The sequence below is a fragment of the Arachis hypogaea genome, chromosome 11 (genome assembly GCF_003086295.3).
Source record: "Arachis hypogaea cultivar Tifrunner chromosome 11, arahy.Tifrunner.gnm2.J5K5, whole genome shotgun sequence".
Classification (NCBI taxonomy): domain Eukaryota; kingdom Viridiplantae; phylum Streptophyta; class Magnoliopsida; order Fabales; family Fabaceae; genus Arachis; species Arachis hypogaea.
Genome location: NC_092046.1, coordinates 6,926,201 through 6,942,604, shown reverse-complemented (window position 1 = coordinate 6,942,604; position 16,404 = coordinate 6,926,201). Strand labels below are relative to the sequence as shown.

At 37.0% G+C, this 16,404-nt stretch overlaps 1 protein-coding gene across 1 annotated transcript; it reads left to right on the top strand.

Moving 5' to 3' along the window:
- The first annotated feature begins 10,098 nt into the window (after positions 1-10,098).
- LOC140176002 (uncharacterized) lies at positions 10,099-15,186 on the top strand. Its single transcript, XM_072205843.1, has 3 exons — positions 10,099-12,327; positions 12,427-13,719; positions 13,918-15,186. Exons 1-3 carry the CDS (start codon positions 10,099-10,101, stop codon positions 15,184-15,186), a joined length of 4,791 nt encoding a protein of 1,596 aa, XP_072061944.1.
- The last annotated feature ends 1,218 nt before the right edge of the window (positions 15,187-16,404 follow it).

The window sequence follows — 16,404 nt, the reverse complement described above, 5'->3', positions numbered from 1 at the left end:
TTTCCAGACATACGTGATTTATTCCTTCTGTTGATGTTTAATTGTTAACTCCGCAATTTTTCTCCTACCGTGAAAATTTAAAGTTCAAATTTTCTGACATTATTTCACCCTTTAATTTCTAATTTCATCTAATCATATTAGGACATGCTTTTTCCTATTTTTCAATTTTCTACTTTGTTTCAGTCCAATTAATTTTTCTATATTCCTCTTTTGATCTATTTCACACCTTCGCCAATTTCCTTGATTTTTCAAATTTTAAGTTTTTTCAGCACCATTTACCATATATGAATTACCCTCACTTATATATATATATATATAACTCCTCCATTTCTATTATTGTTTATCGTATTTCTTCGATTAGAAATAAAAAAGTAATCTGAATAGTATTATTGAGTGAATTAAAAAATACAATACAAAAAAATATATATAAGTGTTAGAAAAATTAAAATAATAAAAATATATAATTCTATAATTAATATACAGATATTTTATATAAATATAAATAATACTAATTAATTTAAATTAATTGTAATTTATTCTCTAACATCTTCTTTTGCTCATCTCTAGCTCCTTTATTTTTCAAGAGATCAACAAAATAAAAAAAGATGTCCCAAAGAATTACGTATAGTAAAAGAAATTTATTTGACTAAAAGAGAACGAAAGAGTTAATTTGAAAAATCAAAACTCACTCCCTCATACATGTTCTTTGATAAATCACACTTATTCTTTAATATTTTTCCTTTCAATGTGTAGATTAAAGACATTAAAAGAGTAATTATTTAAATTCGTTTTTGAAAATTTTAAAAGCCATATTTTAGTTCAAAAAAATTAATATATATATTGATCTTTATAATTTTTTTCTGTTAGTCAAAATAGACTTTAAACTAATTTTCGCCATGACTCACTAATAGAAAAAGTTGAGTTAGCATGTTAACTCATATATATAACCGTTAAGTGTTTACATGTACAAGGAAATAAAATAGTCTCTGACTTTTTTCTTTACCTTTTTAGTCATATTTTTTATCCATCGCACTATTATTTTTCTTCTTCACGTTCTTAGCCATTTTAAAAGTCAAGGAATATTTTGTCCTCTGGCACACATAGACATCGCATATGTAGATATTTAACGACCACGTGTGTGAGTTAATATGCCAACTCAATATTCTTTGTTAGTATTGAATCACGCCAAAAACTAATTTGAGGACTATTTTGGCCAACAGAAAAAAACTATGGAATCAATATGTTGTTATTAATTTTTTTTGGAAATTAAAATGTCCGTTTGTAAAATTTTTAAGGGTTAAGTACGATTTTGGTTCCTAACGTAGAGGTTGAAAATTTATTTTGTCTCCGTTTTTTTTTTTTTTTTGCTACAAAATGGTCCCGAAGGTTTCAGTTTGTTTTATAATCGTCATTCGGACGAAAATACCCTTCCCATTCTTCTCCAAAATCAACCAGAAACAAAAGCGGAACCTGAAGCTGAACCAGAAGCGGAAGAACAGTAGAAGCAACATCAATGAAACAACAACAACCAGACGAAGAAGAACAACAACAACAATGGATCATGTATACAGTTAACCATTAACAGAAATTCAATAACCTAAGCTAATTCTATCAAACCTAAGCTAATTTAACAACAACAACAATTCAGCAGCAACTTTCAGCAATTCAATAACCTAAGCTAATTCTATCATACACACCTAAAATCAACTAACAGAAAATTAAAATCCAGCTAAACTAATCTAGAATCAAATCAAGAAACTAACACTAATAAAAAACAGAAATTGATCAAAGCAAAATGGTAACCTGGATTATGAAAATAGAAAATAGAAAAGAGGGGACAGAAGATGCAGTGGTGGAGCGCCGGCAGTCTGGGCATGACGGGAAGGGGCTGGAAGGAGGAGAATGGGCAGTGGTGGCTCTGGTTCCTTCTGCGATAGGGATCAAGGGAGGGAAACAGGCAGTGGTGGCTCTGATTCCTTCTGTGACAGCAATTGAGGGAGGCAGCGGCGAGATGGTGCGAACAGACAGCAAAAAAGAAGGGCTCCACGTTGATGCACGGTGGTAAAGCAGGTGAGGCTCACCGGCGGTGAGTTCTGGTTCGAAGAGGTCCAAGATAAGAAATGGGAGAAGGAGGGGAGAGGGTCGCGGTGCCTTTGGGGTAAGTACGAAGGGGAGAGGAGCAGCGGCGGCGACGAGAAGCAGCAGCGGCGACGGCGAGGATCAGCGGCGGTGGCCCTTTCCCTTTTCCTTCCCCTTCCCATCTTCTGAACCAACTCCCCCCCTCCGGCGTGCGTGATTCCCTTCCCCCTTTCCCCTTTGTTCAACATTTTGTTTTTTTTTTAGTTAGGGAAATTTTCGAAATAAAAATAAAAAATTTGGTTGAAAGAATGATTTTAAAACAAATTGGAACCTTCGGGACCATTTTGTAGTGAGAAAAAGCCTGGACGAAATAAATTTTCGACCTATACGTTAAAGATCAAAATCGTACTTAACTCAATTTTTAAAGACTAGTTTAAATAATTATTCTTATTAAAATAATATTTAAACATATATAATTAAATTTCAAAATTTAACTCAAAAAATAAGTTATTTGGTATTTATAATTATCATAGAGTTTATATTTTTCTTTGTTTTTATCAACGTGGGACTTGTAAAATATTTCTCTTGTATATATAAAAAAATAAATGTCAACAAGTATCAAACTATATTAGATCGGATCATAAATTATTTTTTCTAAAATATTAATCCATTTGATAAAAAAAATACATGATCAATTTTATATCTAATAATACTACTACGCTAATTAAAGATCAAGCAGCCTCATATAGTATAAGGTTAATAGTAATCGAATACTATATATTAATATATAGCTATAGCCATACATATCCAATTATGTAACCATCCATATCCTATAGTTTCAACAAAGCCCTACGTGTCAGCAAAGAGTTCAACCCTAATCTTACGTGTAGAGACAAAGGGACGTGCCACATTTCAATCCAAAACAAAATCGACACCTGTTACAAATTAACACACAACAATAATCCGTCATAATACAAACTATATAATATAAATTACGTGCACCCACATGGAAATTAAAGCACCAAACTTACCTAGCTAGTAGTGTATTCAAAATAACACAACCAATGGCAGAGAGATATCACAATCACAGTCATCAAGATTCATCAGAGAGAATCTCAAGGTCCATGGTTGTGACTTCAGTGATTGGGGCAATAGCAGTAGGTGCACCATTGTTGGGGATGATGGGTTTTGGTCTCTTGGCATCGTCAACACTTCTCCTTGTGAGTTCACCACTTTTGCTTCTATTCAGTCCCGTGATTTTGGGTGCTACCTTTGTCATTTTGGGAGCAGTTGCTGGTTTCTCTGTGGCTTCGGTTATGGCGGTTGTGGGAATTGCGGCGGTTTCATGGGTTGTAAGAGAAGCTAGGCTTAAATTTAGAGATATGAAGAAGGTTGTTGGGAACAACCCTTCACCAAGAATGAAGGGTAAGGAGTTGGATTATTTTGATAGCCATTTGGCTACTACCTCTAACGCAAAGTAAGAAAATTTATAAAAAGATTATGAAGTATTGTATGTTTATGTGGATCGAGTGAATAAGAGGCAGCACATGTGGTTTTTCTTTTTCTTTTTCTAAATGTAACACAGCAATGTTTCATTGTAATAATGGATGGTGTTGATTTCGTCTTCCTGGATCATTGTTATTATTGAAAAAGCATGCTATTTCTTTTATGAGTTGGGTTGCATGTATATTAAAATTTATATATATAAAATATATATTAAAATATAAATATATATTAAAAATAAATTAAATTATATATATTTATACATAAATCAGTTATTAATATAAAATATATTTTAAAATATAAATATATATTAAAAGCAGGGACGGACTTAAAGGGGGCGAGTAGTGGCCTCGGCCCCCCAAAATTTTTAGAAACTATATTTATATATGAGATATGTATTTAAAAATATAAAAAAATATTATATAATTTAGTATTTTTATATGTATTATTTTTTATTATGTGATAGATTTATGTCTTAATTATTTAATTCACTAATATTTTTTACTTAACTAATTTAATATCATATCCTCAAGTTTTTGTAACTTTCAAATTAGTTTTTATATAATAATTTCTATATTTATTTAAAAAAAATCATTTATTTATTTTATATTAACATATTTAAAATTATATTATTATATTAATAATAACTTACGTAGTTATATTTTGGTAATCACATTATGTACTTTAGATATTCTTTTCTTATAAAAAATATTTATTTTTTTTTCTAAATTTACGTTGTTGAAAGAAAAAATTTTATAAAAATATCTTATATCTTGTATTCTATAAAGGTATTGTATCTTTCAAATAATTAATAATTTATCATTTATTTTCAAATTTTTAAAAATTTTTGAAAGAATTAATTTTAATTAATAAGATATGTAATCATTTTTAACTAAACACGCTATAAATTATTGGTACTTTATAATTTTATAATGTACTATTGATATTGTTATATTTTTTTTATGTAACTATCATATTAAAAATAAAATTGTAAAAAAATTTATAATTATATATATATTTTTGATAAATTTTTAAAAAATTAACTATAATAACTATATGTTAATTATTTTTATGAAATGAAAAAAATTTATCTAAAATTCGGCTCCTCCATATTAAATTTTTTGGATCCGTCCCTGATTAAAAGTAAATTAAATTACATATATATTTATGTAAATATATTGGTAATTGATTTTAATGTATTTATTTTGTTATTTTATATATGTCACTTGTAAGTTGCAAGTTTTTTTAGTAATCTCCATCTCATGTATATATGTATCAATATTATTATTAAATACATTAACAAAAAAGATAGTTAGGGTTCATTAAAAAGAATAATAACATAATCAGCAGATAAAAACAATCAAATTGTATTTAAAAAGTTTGAAAATACAAATTGTATTTAAACATAGTTTAAAAATTGATAAATTAAATTAGTGCCTTTAAAAAATATTAAAAATCTTAAATTTATAAAAGAAATTAGTTTAAGGATTAGTTTCGTTTCGCATTAAGATAAATCACTTGGTTTAAATTTATGTGGAGCAATTTCGAGAGGATGAATTTGGTTGGTCACATACTACACGGCAACACATTAATTTTAACAAGTTGTTGGATACGAAGAAATGCATAGTACATTAGGCTCAGTAAAAATGACGATACGTATTTGAGATCGAAAGAAAGGTTCTCTATGAAGAGAGTGATAGAATGTTAGCTGAGGTAAAAACGGCAATATATAACGTTTATCTCAAGATCATTGTCGGTTTTTTACCCTTAAAAAAATAGTGTAATTATCGACGCTAAAAATCGACAGTCAATGCAAATTTTCTATTGATGTTTTTGGACGGTTTGTCGTCGATAAAATGAAAAAGAGAATATTAAAAATAAAATATTAAAATTGACGACGATGTCTGTTATTTTGGTAACTTTCTAACCTTTTAATTCTATAGTCACATTATCGACAAAAGAGTGGTTGGAAATTTTTTTTCTTTAAAATCAACGTACTAGTTATCTATTTTAATAATTAAAATATCGATAAATTTAGACGATAGAGATCTCTTTTTTAAATTGGATTAACGGTATAGATTTATTACATAAAATAGACGACTTAAATGATTTTTATTTTAACTAGTCGTCGATTTTATCAACAAAAAAATCACTCCCGCATTTGGCTTTTCGCGTCCTTCGTTTTACTCATTTCCCCAAAATTTAATCCTAAATCTTCATAGAATCAGAGTTTAGACTTCAGAGTAAGGCTTCTTCTTCTCCACCAACGCTTGAGAATAGAGACTAGAGACGGAATCACAGTCACGTAGCGAGGCAAAGAGCAGAGCTTCTTCTTCTCCGACGCCTGAGAAAACCCGTCGGCCTCCGCCTGCGAGGAGAGCTGCTTCTTCTTCTTCTCCTCCTCCGCCTAAGAGCAAAGTTGCTTCTTCTTCTTCTTCTTTTTCTCCTCCGCCGAACTCGCTGTCGTCCTTTTCATGTGAGTTCCTCTCTCTCTCTCTCTCTCTCTCTCTCTCTCTCTCTCTCTCTCTCTCTCTCTCTCTCTCTCTCTCTCTCTCTCTCATTGTGATTTGTGAATCTGCATGTAAGTTCTTCTTCCATAGGGCTGCACATGGATCGGATAATATCCGCATATCCGCGGTAATTATCCGCATCCGATCCGAATTTTGCGGATATTATCCGATCTGCACTATAGTAGGATCGGATTGCGGATTTGGCAGTGATATCCGCGGATCCGATCCGCAAATCCACATATCCGCACATCTCATATAAATAGCATAGTTTAAGAAAGTAAATCCTAATGTGATATGAATTTTAGTGTATTATTTTATGAATTTTATGATATCTTGTTTTTAATTTTTTATTGTTGTACTTCAACTTAGAATAATTAAACTTAAATCTTGTGTTGTTATTTTGTTTTTGTTATTCAAGAGAACTTTTATTGATAATATTTTAGAAGTAAATAGGCTTAAACAGGTGAAAAATGAATTTTCTGAATTTTTTTTTTGTAAAAATAGCCAAACAAAATCTTTAAATAGTTTTTTTGAATTATGCGGATATACCCGATATCCGATCCGATCCGATCCGTGTGCAGCCCTATTTTTCTACAGACTCGTCGTTGCAATGTCTTTGCTGGTCGACGTCACTGTGAGCCCGATGCCAGAGCATGTCGCCATCGCAGCTTCTTGTAAGTTCTTCTCTGTCTCTCTCTTATTATTATATTTATTTTTACAATTTTTGTATCTACTATTTTTATCATGAAATTCTGAATTTGTGTTTGTTAAATCTAATTAGCATAATCAATTCATCACATTACTTCAGCTTAACTAGTTTGTCATAGTTTTACAATGTGATTAGATAAAACAAAATTAGAAAGAAAAACTACTTGCTTGCTTAGTATTAGAAAAAAGTAGAGTACTAACTTAAAATTCAGTTACAGATTTCAAGTAAGTAAGGAAAGTATTGTGTATTATTTAAGTAATCTTCGTGAATATTGCTCATAATATTAATTGCTCTGTTTATTTCAATTTACTTATTGAATTTTCATCTTTTCTGCTAGTCATTGTGGTTTGGTAGGATTTCTATTTGGTTATTGCTGTAATTTATCTCTCCAAATCATCAAAGTATACCAGCAACTACGTGATGCATCAAATACTGTCCACCTACTATTATCTAATGAAGCCATCTTTGGCTCCCAGGTAAACTCATCATATTTTGTTCTAGTTAGGCTCCATCTGACTTTTGGTTCCTAGCTTATCCTGTGTTGGTATGTAAGACCCCACATTATTATATGCTGTAAGATATTGGATGCTCAGTTTATTATCTTTTTCTTTCATGGATATTTGTTATATATTTAAGTTAGCTTGAAGTTCAATGAAAAATATATCATGTTGTTAATTAGTAAATGACTGCTTGTGCAAAATTAAATTATATTTTAAAATTTAAATCACTTTTGATGCTGATTTACCAGATTGAATTGCACTGCAATGCTGATGAAATAGTTAACAAATAATTATCAGACAGAGGAGAAAATAGTGAAGTAAGAGATTTTTTTAGTTGATCAATTTGCATGATGCTAGTTATATATAAGGATAATGGTATTTGATGATACTATCATGCCTTTCTTTTCTTTTCTTGTAAATAATTTGTTATCTTGTTTCTTTGAAGTTGAAACTTCTCTTTTTGTTTCTATTTTTTGTCTTTTTAATATATCATGCCTCGGCAATGTTAGCAGTATGAATTATGATTTTAAACAGGAGCTTGACAAGTTGAGAAAAAGGTTCGAGTTGACAAAAGCAGAGAATGTTTATCTGAACAAGTCAATTGAGAGAATGGACAAAGAGTTGCATGAAGCCAAAGACACAAGTTTCCATTTAAGTCATCAAATTGAAAACTCAGAAAATCTGGTTAAAAAGAAAAAAAGCATAACTGTTAGCAATGGAGAAAAGGCTAAAGGCATCAGAGACATTAAACACCGAGTTCTGCAGAGCTATTGAGGAGATGAAGATGGAACAAGAAGAATCAAGAATGATCAAAGAAGATATGGACAGAAAGATTGTTGAACTTTCAAAAAATTGCATGAATCACAAAAAAGAAATTGAACGCCTTAATGAAACAAATAAGAGCTTTCAGTTTGAGACGAGATTACTACATCATGAAGTTGAACAGTACAGGGTGAAGTAAGACATACTGAATTCAAAGTTGTTGGATAAAACAAATGAAGTTGAACAATGGGAGGCTAAGAATACGGCATGCTTTTTTTATCTTCAGATTTCATCCATTTGTGAAGCACTGTTGAAAAGTAAGCTCAATGAGATGGCTGGAGTTTGCAAGAGACTTGGTGATGAAAGTGCCGCAAAAAGCTCGGTCATCGAATAGATGTTAGAAAGAATTGGTTTGCTAGAGAATAAAGTTGGAGGACTCCAAAGACAATTATCTGCATATATTCCAGCTATAAGCTCTTTAAAAGATGATTTTGCATCTCTGGAACACATTTCCTTTCTCTGGACCAATAAAGCTTATGCTGTAGGCAATAGAGAAGAACAGAAGGTAGTATTCTGTTTTGACCTTTTCACTAGCTATTGTGTACTTCTATAAATTACATCCTTTTTGTCATGTCAAAAGAGTTTGTATATAAAATTATGCTTTCCACTAATTCAGTCCTATCATTAACGTTTTGTCCAGGATGTAGATATAGTAGTTGAGACTTGTCTCCAAGAAGATACCAATGAAATTTTAAGAGATAAAAAAGGTGAATTGATCCCAGTTGGGGTTTCAGATTTGCTTAGCATGCAGAGGAGGATTAGAGCAGTTGAAAAGGCAATTATGGAAGAAATTGTAAGACGTGTCAAGAAGGATTGCAATTTAAAAGTCATCATAGCTAAATGTTTTCTTTTGTTTTGAATATTTTGTATTATTAGTGGATTGCAATTTAAATGAATATAACTCTAAGTTTGGTTATTTATCTTGTCTTGAGTTAGGGGTGTATATGGCCCAGCCCGACCCGAACACCCGACCAGGCCCCGAATATTTTAGGGGCTAATTTGGTGTGATTTCACTGGGTCTAAGGTCGGATAAGGGTCTCAAAAATAGACCCGGTCATTATTTCAGGTTGAGTCTGGGCCATGACTCAGGTCACCCGAATTCGGCCCGGTGGCCCGATCATCATACACAATTAATATTTTGTATTATTAGTGATGGATGATGGCTATTCTTATGTGGAATTTAAGTATTGTAAACTTTAATATTTTGTGTTATTAGTTATTATAAGACTATAAGTTAATGTTTTATGTTTAAAATGTATAAGATTTTAGACTAATACATAATATTGTGTTATTTGTATTGATTTAAATATTTGGTGTTATTAGAAAATATTAGTATTTGATACGTCACCCACATCCTCGGTCTCCCGGAATTCTCGGCACACAAATATCTGAGGCTGATGTCACATCAAACAAGCTCGGCACGTCAGCTGATAAGCTCGGCCTCACCCATTCGAATAAAAAGACACGTTCATCATAAAGCTCGGTCCCGCATCAGCCGTCCGAAAATCTCGGCACATGATCAGGACCGAAGCTGAATCACCGAACTGAAAATAAGAAACGTGCTCAGCTGGTTTATAGCACCAAAATAGAATATCTCAACCAACCTACAAACTAGGACTTATCCACCAACGGGTAAAAACCAACTCCTATAAAACCTAGCTAATATGCTCGGCTAGGTCTCAGGTTCTATCACTCTCATTCTTCTACTCTTTACTCTTAACTCACTCACTGAGAATCATTACTGACTTGAGCATCGGAGTATCTTGTGCAGGTATTCCCGCCGTGGTGTTTGACTTCCGGCCGACGTAAAGCTCTTCCTCTTTGGTGTCAACTCACTCAGAAGCGCTTAAGCTCGGCATCCCTAGTGTTCGGACGAACCACTTGGCGCCCACCGTGGGGCCCGGAGTACATCTAACCCCATTTTTCCCTTCGTTTAGTCTTCTACTTTATTTTGCAGGATTCTCGATCCTCGGACATGGCTGACAAGGAAAATCCACAACTCTCACAGGACGACCTCCTGGCTCAAATCGCTGAGCTTCAGGCGGAGGTACGAAGAATAGCCGAGCTCTCAACACAGAACAATGGAGAGAACTCCAAAGGCTCGGCTCAAAGTGCGGCGGACCCTTTAAACATCGTCCCGCCAAAGGAGAAGCTCACCCTTGACAACCCTTTCTCCGAGGAGATCACAAACTACCAAATACCGAAAAACTTTACGCTGCCTACCGCGCTAGAACCATACAAGGGGTTCGGCGATCCTCGGGCCCATGTGAAGAAGTTCCAATCAATGATGTTTTTCAACGGCCCTAACAATGAGCCCGTCCTCTACCGAGCATTCCCCACATACCTAGATGGTGCTGCATTACTCTGGTTTTCTAAACTTTCTGCAGGTTCGATTTCCTCCTTTGAAGACCTCGCCAGATCATTCATTGATTATTTCGCTGCATCAAGAATCTACGTACATGGCTCGGACTATCTTGGCACCATCAAACAAGGTCAGCACGAAAGCCTGAAAGACTACATGACCAGATTCGCTGACGCCACTATGGAGATCCAAGACTTGGACCCGGCCGTTCACCTGCACGCTCTCAAGGCCGGCCTTAGGCCTGGCAAATTTCGGGAGACCATTGCCATAACAAAGCCGAAGACGCTAGAGGAATTCCGGGAAAGGGCGGCAGGTCAAATGGAGATCGAAGAACTCCGAGAAGCCCAAAAGTCGGACAAACAACCACATCGGAGAGACGAAGAAAGGACTTTCAGATCGCCAAGCAACAGGGACACTAAGAAACCTTCTAAGCCCGCGTCAAAGTACAACACATACACCAGATTCAACACCAGAAGAGAGAACATCATCAGAGAAATCCTCAACGCCAAAATCATAAAGCCACCAGCCCGAGCAGGGAACTACCATGATCAACGGTTCGTGGACAAGACAAAGCATTGTGCCTTCCACCGGAAGTTCGGTCATACTACGGATGACTGCATCGTTGCGAAGGACCTCCTGGAAAGGCTAGCACGCCAAGGGCTCCTGGACAAATACATCGAGACCCGGAAAGGCAGAGGAGGAAACTCGGACAGGGTAGAACATAAGCAAGCAATCGCCGACGATAAAAAAGAGAGAACGACTCCTGATCCACCAAGAGGAGTCATCAACCACATATCAGGGGGATTCGCAGGCGGAGGAGAAACAAGCTCGGCCAGGAAACGAAGCTATAGAGCAATGCTGGCAATCGAAGGAACTATACAACCAAAGAAGGACAAAGAACCAGATGTCACAATATCCTTCAACCAAGCAGACTTCAAATCGGCAAGCCCTAACCTCGACGATCCCGTGGTAATTTCAATCCAGGTCGGAGAACTGTTGGTAAGAAAAACATTGTTAGATCCAGGTAGTAGTGCTGATGTTTTATTTTACTCTACTTTTACAAAAATGAAATTATCAGAAAAATTGATACAACCCTTCTCCGGAGAGCTAATTGGGTTCTCCGGAGAGAAAGTCCCCATCATGGGACACATATGGCTAAAGACCACAATGGGAGAAATCCTTATGTCAAAGTCGATTGATATTCAATACCTAATAGTAAACTGTTACAGCCCTTACAATATTATACTTGGGAGACCCGCCCTGAATATATTCAGGGCAGTGGTGTCCACATTACATCTGTGTGTCAAGTTTCTAGTGCAGGAAAACAAGATCGCTACGGTGTATGCCGACCATCAAGAAGCTCGGCAATGCTATAACGCTGGTTTAAAACCAGTACAAACAAAACAGGAAGCTCGGCCCCAGGTTCAAGCAATCCACACGTCCGCCAACACAGCGACACTAGCCGACCTCGACCCAAGAGAAGACCTCGGCGAAAGACCTCGGCCAATGGACAATCTTCAACAAGTAACACTGACATCAGACGACAAACAATGCACATATGTTGGAGAAGCATTAGAAGGGGCAGACCGAGCAAAACTCATTCACATACTGCGTCAGAACGCCGACCTTTTTGCATGGACGCCAGATGACATGCCCGGAATCAACCAAGAAGTCATCTGCCACAAGCTAGCAATCGACAAAACGATCCGACCAGTTGCACAGAAGAAAAGGAACCTCGGAGAAGAGAAAAAACAAGCAGCACTCGAAGAAACCCAGAAGCTCCTCAATGCAGGTTTCATCAGAGAAATTCGCTCCACCACATGGTTGTCCAACGTGGTAATGGTAAGGAAAAACTCAGGTAAATGGCGCATGTGCGTCGACTTTACAAACTTAAACAAAGCTTGTCCTAAAGATGCATACCCATTGCCTTGTATTGATAAGTTAGTTGATAACGCCTCTGGTTTCAAAACTTTGAGTTTTATGGATGCATACTCTGGCTATAACCAGATTCTAATGCACCCAGAAGACCAAAGCAAAACAGCTTTTATAACAGAACATGGGAATTTTTGTTACAAGGTAATGCCTTTTGGCCTAAAGAATGGAGGTGCGACATACCAAAGGCTAATGGACAAAGTATTCCAGCAGCAGATAGGCCGCAATATGGAGGTCTATGTAGATGACATGGTAGCCAAAACACCTATGCAGGGATCACACTGTGACGATTTAGTAGAAATCTTCAAGCAACTCCGAGCATATAACATGAGACTCAATCCAAACAAATGCGCGTTCGGGGTACAAGGAGGGAAGTTCCTGGGATTCATGTTAACATCTCGAGGTATCGAGGCCAACCCAGAAAAGTGCAAGGCCGTACTGAACATGACAAGCCCAAAAACGGTAAAGGAAGTCCAGCAACTTGCAGGACGAATAGCTGCCCTGTCACGTTTCCTACCTGCAGTGGCAAACCGATCTTATCACTTTTTCCAGACATTCTCTAAAGGCAGGAAATTCAACTGGACAGACGAATGCGAAAATGCTTTTACCGAACTTAAACAACACTTGACATCACCACCAATCCTCCAAAGACCAGAGACAGGTAAGCCGCTGCATTTATACCTATCAGTATCTAACCACGCTGTAAGCTCGGTTTTAGTAACAGAAACAGGAAGAAAGCAAAGCCCAGTATACTTCATCAGTAGGGTGCTACAACCAACAGAAACACGGTACCCGAGGATAGAACAACTGGCGCTAGCACTAATCACCACAGCAAGAAGACTGCGGCACTATTTCCAAAGCCACACAATCATAGTACGAACGGACCAACCACTAAGGCAGATATTAACCAGACCCGAGCTCGCCGGCAGATTGATAAAATGGTCGGTCGAGCTCTCCGAGTTCGACATTCAGTACGAATCAAGAAAAACACTAAAGTCACAGGTGCTAGCCGACTTTATATCGGAGATGACTAATGACACACATAATACAGAGGTCAGTTGGAGCATACATGTGGATGGAGCGTCAAACAAAGAAGGCAGTGGAGCCGGGATACTACTAAAAGAAAGAGACAAAGTGGTGGCCGAGCAGTCACTACAGTTCTGCTTCAACGCAAGCAACAATCAGGCAGAATATGAGGCCCTACTTGCTGGACTAAAGCTCGCCCTACAACTACAGATACCTCGAATAACAGCCTACTGCGACTCTTCGTTAGTGGTACATCAAATAAAGGGCGAATTCCAGGTAAAAGATCCTTTGTTAGAGAAATATTGGCTCATAACAAAGGATCTAATTTCAAAATTTAAAGAATTCGATATTATTCATGTAAACCGAGAACAAAACACCAGGGCCGATGTGTTATCTAAGTTGGCCACGACTCGGCAAGCCGAAAACACATCGGCACTGTCCCAGCTAACACTTGACAAACCGAGTTTTGAGCAGGGTACAATTTTGAGTATAACACAGGTCCCAAATTGGCGAACACCTTTTCTCAATTACATAAACACAGGCACTATACCAAATGACGAACCGAACTTGCCGCTCTTCCGAAGAAGAGCAAGCTTCTATACAGTGCTCGGAAACACCCTATACAGGCGAGGACATTCACAACCACTGCTCAAGTGCATCAGCAGAGAGGAAGCCGAGGAGGTTATGGCTGAAACGCATGAAGGAGTCTGTGGAAACCACATCGGCGGCCGAGCATTAGCAGCAAAGATCTTGCGAACAGGATACTATTGGCCAACGATAAAACGAGACTGCATCACAAAAGTCAAAGCATGTGATAATTGTCAAAAGCACGCCACCCTCTCAGAGACCCCGGCCGAGGAGCTCCATACCATAGAGGTAAGCTGGCCTTTCGATAGGTGGGGACTGGATATCCTCGGACCCTTTCCGAAAGCGCCAGGCCAGGTAAAGTTTCTTTTAGTGTCAATTGACTATTTCTCTAAGTGGATAGAAGCACAACCACTAGCGCACATAACAGCAGAGAAAGTGCGATCTTTTCTATGGAAAAATATCATATGCAGATTTGGTATCCCAAGAGAGATAATCTCGGATAACGGGAGACAATTTACAGATCATAAGCTCGCTACCTTTCTAACAAACTTTAACATCAAACATCATTTCAACTCAGTAGAGCACCCGCAAACTAACGGACAGGTTGAATCGGCTAACAGAATTATCTTGCAGGGATTAAAGAAAAAGCTCGGCGATGCTAAAGGAGAGTGGGCCGATCTCATCGCAGAAATCCTATGGAGCTATAATACCAGCATTCAATCTGCCACAGGGGAAACTCCCTTCAAATTGGTATATGGCGCAGAAGCGCTCATTCCAGTAGAGGTCAGCATCCCAACATTAAGAACCGAGCTATATAATCAACCAAATAATCAACAAGCTCGGACAGCCGAATTGGACCTTGTAGAAGAAGAAAGGGACATTTCCGCCATAAAACAACGAGCCAGAAAACAATATCTAGAGCTAAGACACAACAAAAGAGTAGTACACAGATCCTTCAACAATGGAGACCTCATACTCAGACGAACAGAGGATGCTCGAAAACCATCATCACATGGCAAATTAGCGGCAAATTGGGAAGGACCTTTCCGAGTCCTCCAAAACCTCGGAAAGGGGGCTTACAAATTAGAAACCCTTAGAGGAGAACAACTCCCAGGAACATGGAACGTCTCCTCCCTAAGAGAATATCAATCATGACACAGCCTGTATAATAGCGAATGATGGTACTCTTTTTCCCTCCGAAGGTTTTTTCCCAAAAACACAAGGGTTTTACTCGGAAAGGGTTTTAATGAGGCCGGACGCAACAAATCATTGTACAAATACAACTTACTGTGCAATCAAAACAGTTTTCATCCTGACAGTCAGCATACATTTCAGTTGATAAACGCTCCAAATTATCCGAGCATTATCCTCGGAACCCTAGCATCACATATTCCTCGGAAAACTTTCACCATAAAAATAAGTCAACGTGTTTCCAATTAACAAACTAATCCGAGCTTCATACTCGGAAAACAACACGCGCATACCGAGCATACTGCTCGGGAGAAGTACAAACAAACATTATCATCAAACAAATCTTAAAGCGCTTCCATTCAAAAAGACAAGTACTACATTAGAACATCTATTCACATTTCTGACAAGTTCACTTAAACAAAGAATGGCTTAGGCCATCTTCAATACATACATACGACTGTTTCCAACACATAATCATAAATTCATCCAAAACATCAACCTTTTTTCATAATTAAGCCGAGCTATATGCTCGGAAACAAAAGTATCACTACCGATAACAATATTCGGAGTTACCCAAAAAAGCAAAAAAGTTCTAAAAGAACCACAACACTACATACGAAGCTCACAAATTTTAACTAAGAGCCTACTCGACTTTGTCACCAATGCTGGATCCTTCACCTTCATCAGCAACAACAGGTTCGTCTTCCACAAGCTGCCCACCCACAACCACCTTTGTCGCATCAAGCTTATCCACATCCGACTCAGGAAACAGCACCCGCACTTGAGAAACAGCACGTTCAAACCCTTGTGCAAAGGCCTCGTAGACTTCAGTCTGCAACTCCTTAACCCTTGACCCCAAGCGATCATTCTCAACCTTAGTAGTCCTTACCTCCTCCGCAGAAGTAAGCCGAAGGCGCTTCTCCTCAGACAGCTCAGAAGACAGCTCAGAGATGGTTTTCTCTTTCTCCTCCAAAGCCAAGGATAACTTAGCGACATCCAAGGCAGATTTATTCTCCTTCTCAATGGCGAGCTCTTGAGCACGCCCAACAGCCACGATACGCGCACCAATCACCTAAGACAAGAAAAAAAAACATATTAAAACTGCACCAAAGCAAGAAGATACGAGAACAGAAATTATAACACTTACCTGCAGAAAGCGACTCACTCCCACATGTCCGATAT